At 42.4% G+C, this 19,182-nt stretch overlaps 1 protein-coding gene across 1 annotated transcript in view; it reads left to right on the forward strand.

The window, feature by feature from the left end:
- CACNA1I (calcium voltage-gated channel subunit alpha1 I) overlaps positions 1–18,535 on the forward strand; it is a 367,159-nt gene extending 348,624 nt beyond the window's left edge. The window contains exons 31-36 of the mRNA XM_054988139.1: positions 1,521–1,841; positions 2,437–2,583; positions 8,665–8,778; positions 9,757–9,926; positions 11,184–11,379; positions 17,822–18,535. Of these exons, the coding sequence (XP_054844114.1) occupies positions 1,521–1,841; positions 2,437–2,583; positions 8,665–8,778; positions 9,757–9,926; positions 11,184–11,379; positions 17,822–18,535 (1,662 nt within the window). The remainder of the gene's footprint in view (positions 1–1,520; positions 1,842–2,436; positions 2,584–8,664; positions 8,779–9,756; positions 9,927–11,183; positions 11,380–17,821) is intronic.
- Positions 18,536–19,182: the final 647 nt, after the last annotated feature.

The raw sequence follows: 19,182 nt of genomic DNA on the forward strand, positions 1-19,182 counted from the left end.
CAAAATCAGCCTGTTTCAGCGCCAATCGGGCACGTTTTGAGGCGCTGCGGAGTGCAGGAGCGCTCCTGTGCTTCGCAGCACCCAAAAATGGGCCCGTTCTGCCATGGATCAGGCCCGTTTTCAGGCGCTGCAGACCACAGGTGCTCTGCAGTGCCTCAAAAACGGGCCTGATCTGCACTGAAATGGGCCCATTTTCAGGCACTGCGGAGTGCAGAAGCACTCCTGCACTCCATTGCACCTCAAAAACAGACCCATTTCAGTGCAGATTGGGCCCATTTTGAGCCCCTGTGGAGCTTGGACATGCTCCCAAGGGCTGCACGATGACGTCACTTCTGAAATGCACATGCGCGCACCCCCTTTCTCCAAGGAAAGTGCCAGGCCCCTGTCCCCCGCCCAGAGGTTGAGGGGGCCTGGCAACCCTGTGTGTGAGTTTTAAAATTCCAATGTAGGAGCTGATTGAAAGGAAAGGAATTTAGAAGCTCCTGACACATGTTAATGTGATATCCTTATCTTATTAAGCAAATAGAAATTTTGTAGAATTTTCTATAGCTACACAAAAATAGTCCCAAGAAAAACAGGTCATGCCATTACTAAACTTAAAATATACCACTTGCATATTTATTTATTTATTTGCTATATTTATACACTTTTCACACCGAGACTCGAGATAGATTACACGGCATAAATAATGCAATCAATAGGATGAGGCAACTAATAGCAATGTAACAGTAGTAGGATTACAAAAATCTGAAACAAAGCATAGAATGTTAGACATGATCAGACTGTTGGAAAGAAATTGTGAATGCTCATGAGCTCCCAGATGGGTTCTCTTCCAGTCACACAGCTGCCTTTCCCACTGAAGGACTCGATTTTATGTGGTTATTTTGGCCCCATATATTGCCCAATGATGAGCCTTCTAGATGTCCCCCTTCCTGTTTTGTAATGAACTCTAATAACTTTTTAAAGTACCATTCTGTGTTAAATACCTAAACATATAAAATATACTTTTCACAGAAATAACTGAGGAATCCTGGCCAGCGGAAGGGGGGGGAAGGGGGGGAAACAGGCCTCCAGGCACACACTTGGGGCAGCGCAACATCACTCCTAGCAGTGACGTAATCACACCACCCCAACAGTGCTCCTGCGCTTCAGTGGGCTGATTTGTGCCTATCTGGGGCCCAAATTGGTCTGCTGCAAAGCGTATGTGGGCTTCCGGGCCTGCACAATGATGTCACTTCCCAGAAGTGACATTGTTGTGCCACCCCAACAGTGCACGCGCATTATACACAAGAATCAAAAGAAAGGTGAGTGCCAGGTCCTTCCTCCAGCAGGAGCGTAAGGGGACCTGGCAACCCTGGTATTGGGGGGGAGCCATATTTTACATTAGTTTCTTCAGCCTTTTCTTTCTTCCTCTTTCTCTTTGTACGTATGTTTGTGTTATGGGGGGGGATTTCTATTTGGTTTTCTTTGTTTTTCTCCCACACACACACTCAACTCTTGGGCACAACTTACTTCTTAAGGACACGCTTCGTGACTGCACCCACGATGACCGGAGTTGTCTCAGCAACTTGCAGTTCATCTCGCCACTCTACTTTGTCAGTTTTGTGCTCACGGCCCAGTTTGTCCTCATCAACGTAGTGGTAGCCGTACTCATGAAGCACTTAGATGACAGCAACAAGGAAGCTCAGGAAGATGCTGAAATGGATGCTGAGATTGAGCTTGAGATGGCTCATGGGTTGTGCGCACGTCGCTCTAGCTCGCCAGGTGCTGGACAAGATGGAGGAGGTGGGAGAGTGGACCCTGAAGGACACCTATGCATGACATGTTACTCTCCTGCACAGGTAGGTGGAACTTTTTAGCTTTCTAGCAAGACTGTGGCACATTGATGTGGGGGAGAGCAAGACAGCTTAAGTGTTCTGGGACTGGTGGTAGAAACTAGAGCGAAGTGATTGACTTGCATTCAGCGGTAATCTAGGTGCTGTGGTATATTGATAGAGTCACATTGAGCCAGTACTTGGAATAGCAAAGGCACTGTCTAGGATTATGTTCAGGGCTCTCAGACTGGAATGAGAAGGATTAAAGGTGTGTAAGTGGAGGTCCATTAGCAAAGCAATAGGTAACCCTGCAGGGCACAGGTGAGGAACATTTGAAAAGTTGGTTAGGAAGCTTCTCTTTACACTGTCAGTTATTAGCCCCTCAATTTTACATGGTCACACACTCAAAGCTACATTCTGCCTCCTTTACTCCTATTTCATAAGATCATATATCTCTAATAGAAGTCTAAATTTTAACGTGTTTGTTACATGCAGGGTTTATCCAATGCGAGTGCGGGTGGCAGAAGCTAGCCCTGAACTACACAAAAGAACACAGAGACAAACAAAAACGTAGAGTTCCTAAAATAATTTCTCCCATCCTCCCCCCTTTCTTGTCCCCTAGGAGAACTTATGGCTGGACAGTGTCTCTTTAATTATTAAGGACTCCTTCGACGGGGAGTTAATGATCATCGATAACCTATCGGGCTCCGTCTTCCATCATTACTCCTCGCCGGCCATGTGCGAGAAGTGTAACCATGACAAGCAAGAGGTAACCTGCGTGCGAGGACATGGGAGGGGGACACCCCACACGTGCAAGAACATACACGCACACCCTTACGCACTTGAGATCTCCCCAGGATGGTCTCCTGGTTGTAGAATATTTTAGAAGGTTTGAGTTTTCTTACTGAAGTGCACTTCTGGAGTGATCTCCTTGGAAATAGAAATGGCATATTTGCACTGGCAGAAGTCTGAATGCAAAGACAGCTGGATCAACAAGGATAGCAGAAAGAACTATAGATATACAGAAGAAGGGGGAATCATGATGGAGGCACACTCCTACTGGCTACTTAGGGAAGGCAGTGTTTAGTTTTGCACTTCCAGAAGAAATGTGTGGGACAAATACAGCATATTGCCCCATAGTTTTGAGAGTTCATCAGCCAGATCACTGCAAGGCACTGGAATCACATACTTAGCTTTAATTTCTATTTCTGTTGGTGGAAGTAAGGCAAGTTAAGCATGCCCTTAAGGGTTTGGTGATATATATGGAGCACAAGTATGTGTGCATTTTTTTTTAGTTTGACTTACAATTAATGTAAACATTAGTTTTAAAGATGTTGGTTAACATCTCACTTCGTCTAGCTAACAAAAAGCTCATTATGAACTTTTCAGGCCTTCTGTATAGTTAAATGTGTTAATTGAAGGCAAAGGAAGTGGCTACAATGGGAGAAACTGGGTTTCTAATCCAGGTCTTAGTGATATTTTGTAGTTAATTGCTTTGAAAATGGCCAGGTTCATGTCAGGAACTCATATCATTCTCGAATATCATCACAGCAACATCACAGGTAACACAACCATTCACTGCCATTTCTCTTCTATAAATGTGCATGCTTTAGTGGCACAAATTTTTAAAAAGTCACAAAAATTCACTGGAAAGTTCCAAGAATCTCGCTGGTAGATTGCTCTACCACATCTGTACAAACAAAAGACTAGATTGGCTTTATGTCCCTGAGGTGAGGGTTTTAGATTTTATAATATTGAAAGATGTAGCATAGTTTTATCAGGCATTTAGAAAATTTTTCATAACATTACTAGTGTCTTTGATCACTGGAAGATTTTTCAAAAAATTGTTTAGCGTATTAAAAAAATTACTACGTGAATTTAGAGGAGCAGTGAAAATATATTGTGAATTAAATAATTAAGTTCACAGAGAATCATAGAGCTCACTGTCATAAGCTTTAATCCATCAAGCCCCTAATATATGTGCTAGAAGTTGTTACTCTTCATATAGCATTATATACTTCCATTATAGCTCCAGTAGTGCAACCTATTGCATGAAATGGTTAATGCAATAGAGATGGAGAAAATCCGGGGGAAGAGAATAATTCACACTCTTGAACTTTAGCATGTCTATTCAGGACCCACAGATCAGAACTATAGGGCACACCCCATGAAAAGTTCTGTTTCATTAAGCCCTGTGGTAATCAATATTTAACTCTGCACAATTTGATTTCTGCAGGACTACTGTACCTTTTCTCTCTGTAGGTAAACATGTGCACGCTAATGTTTGATATAATGCAATAGCATTTTTCAATACGAATTATATATAATGCGATGCAAATAAGTAGGTATAAAAGCATTGCATTTGTGGAGAAAAAAAATCACATGTACCACACTTTGAAGATCATGATGTACACCCATTTTTCTACATGGAAATTATATCTCTTTGCTATAACAGATATTCTTAAACCATGCCAGACTTTATGGGCTTGCATCCATATATTGCCTAGTTATTACAGATGGAGGGAGGGCCTGATTACACAGACAACCCATGCAGTCACTTGAAGAAGGAAAATCTTTAGAACCAAATAAAACAGGATGCAACTGAGAAGCAGAAAAAGACATCCCGATATAGTTCCAATACATTATATAGTATCCAGTCAACAATGATATACAAGATGCATAATTTATATTTAAAACCATACATGCATGTGTCATCCATCATTCTGAGTAAGCATCTCTTCTAAACAGCAGTATCTGCTCCTACAGTGAGCCAATTCATAGTCCTTGGCCATTAGGTCTCTCCTACCTAAGATTCACTCATGCTGAAGCAGTGATGCAGACTCAGCAAAATTCTTGAAACTGTTTACAAATCAGCTGTGAAGTGATCCATCTGATGCATTAGAGTGACTCAGAAGTGTCTGATTTAAAAGCTACATCCATTAGTTTTTTTGGCCCAGTGAAGTAGCTTGACTCTGCTCCCAGAGACTTTGGATTACATTTTCTATTACTCTGGGCCCTCCAGCTGAAAATGGAATCAGAATAATTGTACTCTGGAAATCAATGGGTTGTTTTCCAAAACTGCATTTTCCCTACATGGGTTTCAACAATGTGTTTAAGAAAGCATTAAGAAAATGACCAGTGAAGGACATCTTTGTAGCACAGGAACAGCTAGACTTGAATCTGGGACAACTGCCTGGCCAAACTCCTTGGACCTTCTAAGCCATTCTTACTCCTTAGACCTACATCTAACTGTTCCTGCATTGGAGATGTATGTGTCTAGCTAGTTGGGAAACTTACATATAAGGATGCTTATGCATTCCAACCAAAGCAAATAGCAGCTCCCCAAGATCTTTCATTAGGTGAAAATGGCACCAGACAGAGAAGGCTAAGCCTAGGGTGGCCAATAGACATGGGCACAAATATGAATCAAATTTCACATTTGAATCAAATTTCATGACAAATCGGGCCGATTCATGTATTGCGAAAACGTGTTTCATGGGGCTGCGTTTTTCACAAAATCCACGAATTTGAGGGCTGATTCGTTCAATTTGTGAGTACTTTGTAATGCTGGACAGACTGGTGCCAATCCATTGATTCTCTAGGCAACATAGGCCCAGAATGACTGCAAACCTTTTGTTGCCATGGAAACCCCAATCTCCCATTCTGTTCTATGAGAGCAACAAGCAGGGGGGAGACGGGCCTTCAGTAGTCGTGGGAACACCAATCTCATCCCTCCAAACCCTGTTAGGCAGGTCTATCTGCCAACCAGAGAGCTCCTGTTCTGCTCTATATGAACATTTCTTATATAAGGCACAGCTCTGTACCTCCTGCTTTCAGTTCCAGTAGACAGAGGGAGAGGGAGGAGCTGTTGCTGGAATTTGAGTGAAAGAGAGTGGATTTGGGAGCTTTTGGCTGGATTTGCTGCTGCTTCAAAAGAGACTGAAAAAACTCTTATTTTCTGCTCTTATCCTTGCTGGGAAGGTTGTTGGGTGAGGGTACCTTTGAAGTCTCCCTGTGAGTTTGGCATCTCTGGGTATGAATGGGGCTCTTGTAGGGCCCCAGGATCTGACTAATCACAAACCTAACCAATTGTTTCATGAAATGGGACAATTTCATGAAAGTTCGTGATTTGTGGAATGCAACAAACCTCAAAACTCAGGGTTTGTTTTTTTCCCATTTCATGCCCATCTCTAGTGGCCATCTCTGAGTTAGGAAATTCCCAGAGATTTGGGGAGGGAACCTGGGGAGGGTGGGGTTTGGTGAGATGTGAGACTTCATTGGCTATAATGCCACATAGCCCACACTTCAAAGTATCCATTTTCTCCAGGGGAACTGATCTTTGTCATCTGAAGATCAGTTGTAACCTGGGAGATCTCCAGGCTCTATTGAAGCCCCTTCTCCATGCACACCACAGTTGTGATCAGTATACAGCCTTTACATGCCTGGGAGACACTCCTGGGGCACATTTGATATAAAATCCTTGTGGATCTATGAGGATTTTGTATCATGTGAATCAGCCCTAATTTTAGTTGCAGCAAAAGGATACAAATTTTAAGTTGCAGCAAAAGGATGCCAAATGTATCCTCAAAAATATTCTACCATATTGTAATAGTAAATATACCAATTAATCTAAATATTTAAAACATTTCCTGCTACCCTTCAGAACTACATATGGAACTCCATTGATTTATTTATAGAACTGTTACACTACGCTTTCTCCTTTTCAGGATTTAACATGAGGATGCTCTGTTCAGCAGAAGCCCTGGGTTGAAAGATATATATTGTCCCACACTGAAAAAGCAATATTATATATTATCTATATTCATTTGAGATTTTTGTCCTTTTTACAAATAATAAAAATATTTAAATATTATGGTGTCTTCCAAAGCTGAAATGTTAAAATGTAAGACATTGTCTTACTGCACTACTAACTTTTCTGCACTTTTCATGACATCACTTTAATCTCATTATCTGTCTCCATGAAATGTACATATACACTAGCAGTTTGTATTAGTGGCGCAAAGTGTTTAATTGGCATTACAAGTCCTGTAAGCAAATATTTGTGTATTTTAGTTTTGAGCAAAATACTTCCTTTTTTCCTGGAAATAGTGTCTCATTTTGCAAAACAACAGTACAACGAAGTAGCCTAATGTGTGCTGTTACAGGGGATTTGAAATAGTTAGGACAAGACAGGACAAGTTATCCAGCAGTATTATAGTAGCTAGCTATTAATTCAATCTATATCCTTAACAGGAGCAGAGTTAAGGGTAATTTGATATATTTGTTTGAGTGCGATAGTTGACAAAATGTAGTTGCTTAGTGGCTATACAATTATTCTGCTTTCTGCATATGTGTAGACATTGTGACTGATTAGTTGTGTTTTGTGTTGATGTGGTGTCATTGTGGTTTTCATTTTTTTCTTCCTCTTTAATTATTGGGTGTGTTGGTGTTGCTTGTATTTGGTGAAATATTATATTTACATAACACTGGACACAACCTAGCATGTGAAAATCCCATTGATCTGAAATGGATTTAATCGCACATAATATGCATTGGTTTGTGTCCATAATCCACAATATTTTAACCAGGATAGTTCAGTAGATAGTTTCCATGGAAGTGCAATGGTGCTTGTGGTATGCAGATTGCAGTCATTGTGTCTTTGTGCTGGATTTCATCATGAAGGTGGATTACCTGTTAGGAAATCTACTTCAAACATTTCTTCCATTCATTCCAAATAAACTATCGGTCTGAAGGAGTCCTAACAGATGGCACTGCCACTGATTCTGTTATACTTCCTGTCCAAAGCCATCAGCTCTCCATATCATCTGCTGTCACTATTTACATATACCACATGTGTACACACAGATCTGCACAAACACTGGAAAGCAAGAGCCTTGCCCGAGGAGCCCTACAAACTAGGACAAGATAATGCCGATAGAACATAACCAGAAAAGATCAAATGCCAGAACAAATGAGTGGAAGTTTTCTAGAGACAAGCACTAAGTGAAGGAGGCATGTTTTGAAGAAGAAGAGTAGGTGGGCTGGGTCAGAGAAAAAATAAAAGGAAAATCTGATCTGAGGAATGAAGTAGGAGAAGATGAAGGGATGATGGCAGGTTGTAATAGTGGGAAGGGAAATGAGAGGTATAAAGACATAGGAGCAGAGACTTGAAAACAAGGAAGAAGTTCTTGTTAAGTGGAATGAAGAGAAAATCCCAGAAGGGGGAACAAATGGCTGCAGAGGGCTGGATAATCCTTAGTTCTGGTACTAGTACACCAAAACTGGAAGAAATGAAGAATCGGGGATCACAGAAGGAAATAATTGAGAAAGGCAAAGATGAGAGATGATCACCTGCATGATTTTGGCATGGATAGCATAAAGCGTGGTTGCTGCTGCTGATGAAATGAAGGTATCACCATTATGATCTTACTTATGCAGAACAATAGGTAGCTTCATGGCAAAGAGTCTTGATCTGGCTTCAGGGCAGACCAAATTATCCTTATTTTGGACCATCCCTATGTATCTTCATCAGAGCACAATCACCTATTCCCAAAGTGATGGAAGATGGTGCCAAAATCCCTATGGCTGAAGATTCTCTCTTTTATCTTGCTGTCAAAGAAGGCATTAACAGTGAATGCATCCAGCTGGGATGGTCCATGAGAAATTCCAGAATGGGGATGTTTTTGTTTCATTCCAGAAACCAGCTGTTTCATCGTATGCAGAATTGGGTTAGGACTCCATAAGCATCATGTATTTCTTCTTGTCTTGAGACCCTTTCTTAAACCACTGTAATTAGTTAAGAGGTGAGATAAAGTTCAGTTGTGATGACAGTGTCTTTCCCTTACTGCAGGTCCAGTTGGCTGAAATGGAAGGCTTATCGCTCAGCTCTGATAAGTCTTCTATACTGCTAGGGGATGATGAAGACAACCACAGCGTTGATCATCTGAGCCCTAAGGAAACTAAGGTAGAAACATGCTGAGAATTGGACTTGGTTGCCTGCATATTCCAGTGCTTTACCTTTGCCATCTTCCATTAAAAGAATGACTGGCCTCCCCTGGAATAATGATAGACCAAGCTTTTCCTCTGGGAGCAAATTCAAGCAGGCCAGGAAATGGGGGCGGGGAACGGGTGACTTTTCCCTAATGTTCAATTATTTTTGTTTATTTTAAAAATTTCTACGCCGCACTCAAAACAGCATTTAAAAATACACACATATACAATATATCAGACAATTAAACAAAATACATAAACACATATAATTATACAATTATAAAAACACAATTAGGTGGTGTTGCTTGAATGCCTCCTTGATTGATGATGCTATCTGATATGGCCTCCTTCATTAAACACAAGGCCCTGTGTGCACAGCTTGTTTCTTTTTTTTGCTGTAATTATTCCAGGGAAAGAATTTGGATGTGGCTGAATTTTTGTGACTATGCAAAACAAATTGCCCCAATTCAGAGTGCTGCAGGTACTCTGATACACACAGAGAGACAACCCTACTCCATAACTCCAAGTTTCGCTCTCAAGCCAAATAAATAGTGAGAATGGTGTTTGTGTACGTATTTGAGTAGGGAAACAGATATAGAATAGACATTCTCCACAAATCTGCAAATATACAGTATATGCGTATGTATGTGTTAGGTAGGGTGTCAGTCCTGCAGGTGTTAGTGGGATACAGCCATTAAGACAGGGTAAAGTAAGGAAACAGTTGACTGGCGGGGGGAGAGGCTGTTATCATCCGACTGTCCAATGCAAATACTGCACCACCACTAGGCCCTTCCTTCTGTTCCAGGCAAATTCTACACATATTTGACTATAGCTGTCAAATAAATCCTGCAAAATTCCCTATTACTCAAAGACTGGATTGGTTTTGTTCCTTCTCCTCTTTTTTTGTGTGTGCATTCAAAATTTCATAAGGCATCGTCTTTACTGTAACTAGGATGATCTGGGCAGTCCCAGCTCCCAGGGGATGGGAGATTTGGAGGACTGTCTCCTCCCTTCGACAAACTCAGAAGCTTCCCCAGCTCCAGAAAGTTACTTACGTGAAATGGAAGAAATCCCTTTCAGTCCAGTCCAGTCTTGGCTGAAGAATGAGAACAATCAAGGTAGGCATCACCCCACTGTGCCCCTGGACCATACTATAGCGCAACACAGAGCTATCCAGTTGTTTTGTGAGCTTTATTTTAATTATACATTTTATGCTTGGGTACATATAACTTGTGACAAATATATGCACATTGTACCAATTCTTGTATATAGATAAATGGCTGTTTTTCTCAGCCCTTTCCCTTTTACCTATTCAATGTATTTCAAAAAGTAAAATGACATGCAGCCTTCATAATTAACACAATAAATGTATGTTTTGTCCTTGGAATAGTTGTAGCCAAGAAGCCAATATTTTATGAGATGTGGCCCTGAAAGCAGAGTCTGCCTTAGGAAGTCTTAGTGTAGAACATATTATCTGCAACACAAATAATAATTTCTGTATTATTAATTCTCATTGATTCTAGCAATGTTTCGTCAATGCTTCTAGGATGTTCTAATGTTTCATCAATGCTTCTAGGATGCAAAATGGCTCTGCCCCAGGTCTTTTGTGGTCCTTCAAACTAGTATGCAAATTCAACTTCCTGGCCTTTGCAATATTTATTCATTTATTAGAAAAAACTCAGGTAGCATAACATAAGAATAAATTTTATTCTTGCAACCACCCTATGAAGTGGGTTAGGATAACTGATAGTGAACGGCACAATGTCTCCCAATGAAGTGAGTGAGTGAAGTGAGTGACAGGACAGGAATTACCATCTCTTTTGACTTTCTCTTCTAAGGTTAGAAGGCCCTCAAAATAATGCCACACAACAAAGGGAGATCAACCTTGGACTGTTGTCACAGACCCTCAAGTTGATGTGCTGATGGACAGTTTGCCTATAACTTAAAGAGGCTGTTTGCATATTATCCGCTATCTTTTCTTTGGTATTGGTTGATCTTCCCTCAGTAGACAAATAAATGGACTTCTCATCTCCGAGTCCTCCTGAGTCTACTCAGTAATTAGACAGAACAGGAAGTACAGTGGGAGCAGCAAGGTGCTGCCTACCCATAAAACTTCTGGTGAGCATGCAACATTCGGGGGTGGGGGGAGTTCACTCCTTGTTGGAAGTGCCAGGTAGGAAAAGTGAGCGGTTCAAGAGCTGTGCAGCAGTCGTTTCCTGTGTTGGCCATCATAGGAAAGGAGTGATGGCAAGCTTGGTCACAAGCAGGCTGGAGTCTTTTGACCTATTTTCTCTCATTAATCTGACCATGGATCTGAAAGCTGGACTCTTGACCATTTCTCCTTCTTTGTTGATCTCTTCCTCCCCTGAGACCGACAAGTCCTTCTACTCCCTTCTCCACAGATACAGCCAATCCTCAGTTACCAGTTCCAGCAGAGTTTTTCCATCCAGTTGTCTCTGCCAATCAGCCAGGTCAGGATAAAGCTTCCCGCCCAGAGAATCTCCCTAAAATCTCTCTTCAGGCTTCCTGGGCATCATTGCAAGCTCCAAGAGTGAACTGCTCGCTTCTCCACCAGGTAAGGTCTCCTATTCCTGCCAGTTATTCACCTGTCTATAGTTTGACATGTTACCCTCCTGTGGCCATGAGCAAAAAAAGATGCTTTTTGATACAAAAAAAAGATGTTCTATGGTACACTGGTATTCTATTCTCCTGTAATTGTTTTCACATATGTGAAGTAACATGCAGGTGACATCTAGTTGTGTCCTGTAGCTGTGTTCATCAGTTTTATGCCACACAGGATACTTGAGTGACATCAAGCGTACTTGTACAATGTCTGTTTGTTGATCTGCCTTATTTGGCTATCATGGCTAATAGCCAATGGTAGGCCATATTCTCCATTAAATATATCTAAGCCAGTGGATATTACCATATCACATGGCAATGAATTCCACAAGTTTGTGTGAAGCAGTTCATCCTTTTGTCAGTCTTGAATCTACTGCTAATCAGTTTCATAAGGTTACCCCAAGTTCTCTTACTATGGCAGAGTGAGAAAAGTTAACAACATAAAAAGAGCCTTGCTGAATCAGACCAGTGATCTGTCTAGTTAGCGTCCTGTCTCACACAGTGGCCTACCCGTTACCCTGGAGGGCCAACAACAGGGCATAGAGGCTGAGGCCTTCAGCTGACGTTGCCTCCTGGCACTGATATTCAGAGGTTTACTGCCTCTGAACATGGAGGTTCCCTTCAGCCACCATGCTAGTAGACTTGAAGGACTTACCCTCCATGTATCTGTCTAATCACCCTTTAAAGCTGTCTGTGCCTGTGGCCATCATTACATCCTCTGGCAGCAAATTCTATGATTTAATCACTTGTTGAGTAAAAAGATATTTCCTTTTTTCTGTCCTAAATCCACTGCCCATCAAGTTGAATGCCCTCAAGTTCTAGCATTTTAGGAGAGGGAGAAAAAATTATCTTTCCACACTTTATACCATTTGCATAATTTTATAAACCTCTATCATGTCGCCCTTGTCTCTTTTCTAAACTGAAAAGTCCCAAACTCTTCAGCCTTATCTCATAGTAAAGGTGCTCCAACCCTTTAACCATGTTGGTTGCCCTCTTCTGTACTTTTTCTGCTTCTGTAATGTCCTTTTTGAGGTAGGGTAACCAGAACTGCACACAGTATTCCAAATGAGGCTACAATATAGATCTATATAGGGGCATTATAATATTGAAATAAATTGAAATAAATAATATTTATTTCAATCCCCTTTCTAATGATCCCCAGCATAGAGTTTGCCCTTTTCACTCCGGCAGCACACTGAGCTGACATTTCATTGAACTATACACTATGACCCAAAGGTCTCTTTCCCTCTTAGTATCAGCAAGTTCAGACTCCATTAGCGTATACCTGGGTTTTTTTGATCCAATTTGCAACTGCTTAGATTTACATAAATTGAACTTCAGTTGGCAAATGGTTGCCCACTTAGTTTGTAGAGAACCTCCTGGAGCGCTTCACATTCATTTATGGATTTCATCATTTTGCCAGTTTTATCTACAATATGCAGAGTTTCTGTAGACCTTTAATGTCACCCCTTGGTCACCTTTTTTTTTAAATTCAAACGCCTGAGATGTTTTAGGTGCCTCTTTCAGCAGACATTCCAACCCCATGATCATTTTGGTTGCTCTGTAATGCACTTTTCCAGCTCATATCCTTTTGAGATGTAGCAACCAGAACTGTACACAGTGGTCACTTCCACATGCTCCAATTTTTTCGGATTTTCCCTGTCCCAAAGCCGTGTCTTCCCAGTCCACTTCAAGAACTCACCTTTCACATACATTGTCCTCATGCATGTTTTGTGGGTGTTTGTTGCGGGAAAAAGGTCCCAAAACAGGAAATGTGTTCTTCATCTGTGCCTCGTCACAAATGACATTGGTGCATTCCTGCCCAATTTTCCTTTTTTTTTGAGCACATGTGGGATTGCACTATACCATTGTCCCATCTTTCAGCTTCTGTAGAAACTACCATTGATTTCCCACTCAAAGTTTTAAATGCAAAAGTGTTTCATAAATATGCGAACAGTAGAGTAGCGCGATTGCACAATTCCATGACCACTCACTCCTTATCCCCATGCAGGCGTAGTACACAGGGATAAGAAGCGAGTCGGGGGCAAAACGGTTTGCCTCCCCACTGCCTCCTTAGAAGGAGACATGGAAAGGCTCAGCATAGCGGCGAGGCCCTCCCAAGGTCCTACAGCAGCCGGGGTGGGGCTCCCCATCGCCTACGCAGGGCCTTAGAAGGGCCGTGTACAAACTCAGTGGCAGTCAAGGGGCCAGAGGAAAAGGAGCCCCTGATTTTTTCCCCGACCCCCCCTTCGACTGATGTCAGTGGGGTAGGCATTGGGGGGGGAGTAGTGCTGCTAGGACCCGTTGTAATTGACAGTCGGATTGCTAAGTGATCCAGTGTAGCAAATACTGCAGCATGATTCCCTTTACTGTAATAGCACAAGGACTGTTTTAAAAAGTTCAAAAGGGGGGGAGGAGTTATATGATTGCGCATGCGAGCCAGATGCTCACATGCGTCTGGGGGTAGGAGGGGTTGGAGATTTGTGGGAGGGCTCTTCTGAAGTGAAAAAAGCCTCCAGATGCATTGATACAGTATATAATTACATGAAAAAAGTGGCATCAAAAATGAATACGGAACAAAACGCTTAAAAACCAGGATCATCACGACCTGCTCGCTCATGGGAAACAATGATGTATGTAATGAGTGAAATAATCTGCCAAAGTTCTGTTAGCAGGCCGTCCCATTAAGGTCGTGTGGAAAGGACCTGTATTCCAAATGTAGACACATCAGCAATTTTGTATATGAGCATCACTATACCAGCAATTAGATTCTCAAATGGAATTTGCCTTTTTATCATAATTGCAACAGAGTCAACATTTCAAAGAGTTATCCACCACAGTCCTAAGATCCTTCTCTTGATCTGTGATTGCCAACTCAGACCTCATCAGCATATACATAAAATTAGGATATTAGGCCAATGTGCAACACCTTGCACTTGATCACACTGAAATTCCCCCTGCTGTTTTTTGTTGCTCATTCACTCAGTTTGGTGATTGGTGAAGCCATGTGAATTCCCCTTCTGCAAGGCTTGTTCTTCTGTGCATGTAACAATTGTGTCTTTAATAACTTTTCCTACCAATTTACCAAGTACAAATGTTAAACTAACGTCTATAACTTCCTGGGTATCCCCTGGGTGGCAGTGGTTATTTTCCAATCTTCTGGGGTAAAGACTGATGTAAATGACAAATTACATATTTTTTGTTAGAAGACCAGCAATTTCATTTTTGCATCTGTAAAGAATTCTAGAGTTATATTATCTGGACTTGATGATTTGTTAATTTTTAATTTGTCAATGAGCCCTAGAACTTTTTTAGAAACTTCTGTTTGATTAAATTCTTCACACAGCTTCCCTGACAAATTTGGCTGAGGAATATTTTCCATTGTGAAGATAGATAAAAAGAATTTGTTCAGTATATCAACAGTCTCCCTGTTCTCCTCTCATATCTTTGTAATCAAACGGTCCAACAGTTTGTCTTCCTGGTTTTATGCTCCTGATGTATCTGCCCTAATGCTTCTAGCAATGCACTCCTCCATCCCATCCCCTTTTGCTTGCATTTCTTTTACCAGAATCCATGCTTCCTTAAACTTTCCCCAAGTGGATTTGACTTCTGCTTTCTGAAGAGAGCCTTCTTGACTTTCATGGCTTCATTGGCACCACGCATTAACTACATAGGCCTCTTGCTTTTGCTTCTACCCTTCTTAGTCAGTGATATACAGTCTTGCTGAGCTTCTTCTACGGTGATTTTAAATAATTCTCAAGCATCCTTAAGAGACTTGGCCCGACTCTTCTTTTCAGTTTCCTTTTAACTAATCCTCTATTTTGTCACAGTTTGAGACAATCGATGCGAGGAAAATTGAAATCTCTCATTATTACATCGACTTGCCTACTATGTAGTACTAGCCTTCGACACATACAGGATACAGGCCAGTGAAAGATGACTCATGGCCACACTAGATGTGACGGGTGGATCCATGTGAATTTATATACAAGTTCACCTATTGATGACTAAAAGGGGACACTATTTCTTAACAAAAATGGAGAGTAGAGTCGAGGGAAGCAGAACCCTACCTCACCTTCCCTTGTTGTGCTTCATAGCTTTCAGCCGTTATAATCCAGGGCCGTTTCCACATGGCTTACCTGAAGCCGTGCCATGCCGCAACGTTGCGGATCGTGCCAGGGAAAACGCAAAATATCGCGTTTTCTTGCACGAGTTTTGCACGACGTCGCACAAAACTCGCACGAGAAAACGCGATATTTTGTGTTTTCCCCGGCACAATCCTCAACGTTGTGGCATGGCGCGGCTTCAGGTAAGCCGTAATGAGATAATGGCAGGGACAGAATTTAGCTCCCACACCCACCTACTTCATTTTAAATGGCCTCCCCACCTTCTTAAATGGTTGGATATGTGTATAAATATACATAGATTCCCCTTCCCCTCATCATGTCTAGCCTAGCCCCAAGGGGATGGCTTGATAGAGATTTATAAAATTATGCTGAGCAAGGAGAGAGTGATTTAAGAGAAATGAGGCTCGCTCAATATACTTGACTGGTGATGGGCTCAGGTTATACAGAAAGGATTTCTTTACACAAACTGTAATTACTTCATGTACATTACTGCAAGATGTGATAACAGCCACTAGAGATGGGCACAAACCAGAAAAAAAATGAACCATGTGGTTCGTGGTTCATCACATTTCATGAACCATGAACTTTCACAAACCTGCCCCAGTTCACGAATCGGTTCATTTTGGTTTGTGAAAACGTCACTTCTGGGCCAGCAAATCACCAGTTACGGGTCAGCAGAAGGTCACTTCCAGGTCAGCAGAAGGTCTGCAGAAAGCCGAACCCCCGTTGCCTAGGAAATTGATTGATTAGCACCAGGCTGTCTGCAGTGACAAACCAAAAAATGAACCAAACGAACTGCCCTAAAGTTCATGGCGGTTCGTCAGAAATGGGCTCTGATGAACCGCTGGTTCGCGAATCACAAACTGGCCTGGTTCGTGACAAACTTTGGTTCATATTTTGGTTCATGCCCATCTCTAATAGCCACTAACAAAGGATGTTTTTAAAAGCATAGGAGAACTTCTTTGACTCATTATGAAATTACACAGATCAGAAGAAGCAGGGCATGAAGAGATGAGCCAGCACCAGGCTGTCATGGCCCTTTCTTTCATTCCTAGGGTAATGCCAATTGCCACTATGAGGTCAGGAAGGAATTTTCCCCCAGACCAGATTGGCTGAGTATCCTGGAGGTTTTTTGCCTTCCTCTGGGTGTAGTACAAAAAACACACAACTGAGAGGAGAATATATACAAAGTCTATTTATATTGTTCAAAAGTGCAAAGTGCTCAAGTGCAATAAATAACAATACAATAAGAAGTTCATATAACCATTACATTACAATACACACTGTATATTTTTACACTGTATCGGTGCCTATCTAAATACAAGGATTTTCAAAGCTCACATGAGTCAATACATAAATTTGCATGACAGTGCAGCCAGGTAAGGATTTAGAGTAATCACCAGTCCAATCCCATATAGGGTCCTGTGTAGCTTTCCTCTGGGTGTAGAGCAGGAGTCACTGGGGGAGGCAAGGGAGGGGGGAGATAGCTGTGAATTTCCTGCAATGTGCAGGGGTGGGACTAGATGACCCTTGGTCCCTTCCAGCTCTGTTTCTGTTTAACTTCATGAAAGAAAGAGCTATCAATAAGAACTGATCCCAACAACCAAGAAAGTTAGTGTCTATGTTCAGAAGCAATATACCTCTAAAATATCAAAAGTGGAAACAAGTATTGGGGGTGGATAAGCTCTGCTGGCCACTGCTGGAGATAGAAATCAGTCTGATCTAGTCAGGCAGCCTTAATATTTTTAAAGGGACAAAATAATGTTTTCAGCCAGTGTGATGGTGCTGACAGTGCTAATTTTAGGTGCTCGGCACCATGTAGGCGCTGTTGCCAAGAGGCAAGCGGGAGTTTGGGGCAGGGCAACAGAGAGCAGTTTTAATATACATGAAGTTGCCGCTTACTGAATCAAACGATTGATTTATCAAGGTCAGTACTCTGTCTACTCTGCCTGGCAGTAGTTAGGGTCTCAGGCAGAGCTCTTTCACATCACCTCCTACCTGATCCTTTTAAATTGGAGATGCTGGGGATTGAATACAAAGCAAATGTTCTACCACTCAGGGTCAAACTAAACGTGATGGCGTCCTCATGGCCACCACAAGGACATTGCTGACATTTTAAAGTTATTTAAAAATGCTGTGAAGGCACAGCAAGCTAAGGCGCTGTTGTTTCCCCCACATGCCTTACCAAGAGCGTGTTGCCCCCACTCAGCAGTATAAGAACTGAGAAATCAACCATTTTGTTTCTCTTATTACCTTTCGGTTCTGCAGACCACTGAGAGTGACACCTCGCTGGATGACATCAGGAGCAACAGCTCAGAAGGCAGCTTGCAGACCACCCTGGAGGACAGCTTGAACCTCAGTGACTCACCCCAGTGCACACTGGACCTCCCAGTAGCTTTGTGCCCAGTGCCAGCAGCAGCCGCCCAAAGAGCTTTGGTGGCACCACTTTCCCCTGCCTCTCGAAGGCAGAGCTTGAGGGGCCGAGGAATTTTCACCCTCCGGAACATCAGGCGGCACCAACGGAGCCACAGCAGTGGCGGGAGCACCAGCCCCGGTTGCACCTACCATGACTCCATGGACCCTTCTGACGAGGAGGGTGCTGGGAGCAGCTTAAGGGGTGGAGGCAACAACAGTGAGCAGTCAGAGACCCTCAGCAGTCTCTCTCTGACATCTCTCTTCTCGCCGCCCCCTCCACCCCAAGGTCTGGCACTCGTTAAGAAGTGCAACAGCACCAGCAGTCTGCACTCCAACCCTTCTTCACGGGGTCCTGCAGCAACTGAAGCCAAGCAATTCTATTCAGTTGACCCAAGGGGGTTTCTATCCATGCCTTCATGGGTGACGGACTTCTGCAAGAACAGCCCTTCTCCAAGGGAGGGCGAGGTACCAGACCTGGGCTCAGACAGACTTGGGACTGTGGATCGCAGCTCCCCAGTTCCTCCTGAGTTGGAGCTGGGAAATGGAGTCAGCAAGAGGAATAGATGAGGTTCCCTGGGGGCGGGGAGGAAGAAAAAAATCAGAATAAGAGTGTGTTTTTGGCTACCATTTCCTGACAGCAGTTACACACAGGATAACTGTAGAAAAGGAAACAAGCAAACAACACAAAATATAAATATGTATGTCAGTGTGTATGTATGTGTGAGTGTGTGCGTGTGGAAAACAAAGACTTTTGTACTATACCTCAGAGACATGAGAGAGCGAAAGCAATATGTGAACACCCCACTCATGCATGGGACCACTGCTTCTGCAATGCGAACAGTGGGAGAAAGGAAATCCAGAGATAACAGTGCCAGGCTAAAGAGTGTGGAGAACCTCTTGCCAAGTAACTGGCTGGAGTCAACCGTTTACTCCTCTGCTATACAAATATATATGTACAGATATACAGAATGATTTATTTTTTTTACAGAGAACTTAGGACTTTCAGAAAGTGCTAAGCATGAAAAAGGGCAGGGACTTTGGGGGAAATTAATTTCAACATCAAATTAGGAGGAACCAAGCTGGGTTTTATCTCTTTGGGAGGAAATCTCAATGGTTCACGCTTCTGTTGGAAAATAAAGAACTGTTATCCAAATCTCCAGAAGCCATCTAGCTCTGTGACGGAGGTTCCTGGGTGGGATACAACAAGATCTGCA

The sequence above is a fragment of the Eublepharis macularius genome, chromosome 9 (assembly GCF_028583425.1).
Source record: "Eublepharis macularius isolate TG4126 chromosome 9, MPM_Emac_v1.0, whole genome shotgun sequence".
NCBI lineage: Eukaryota > Metazoa > Chordata > Lepidosauria > Squamata > Eublepharidae > Eublepharis > Eublepharis macularius.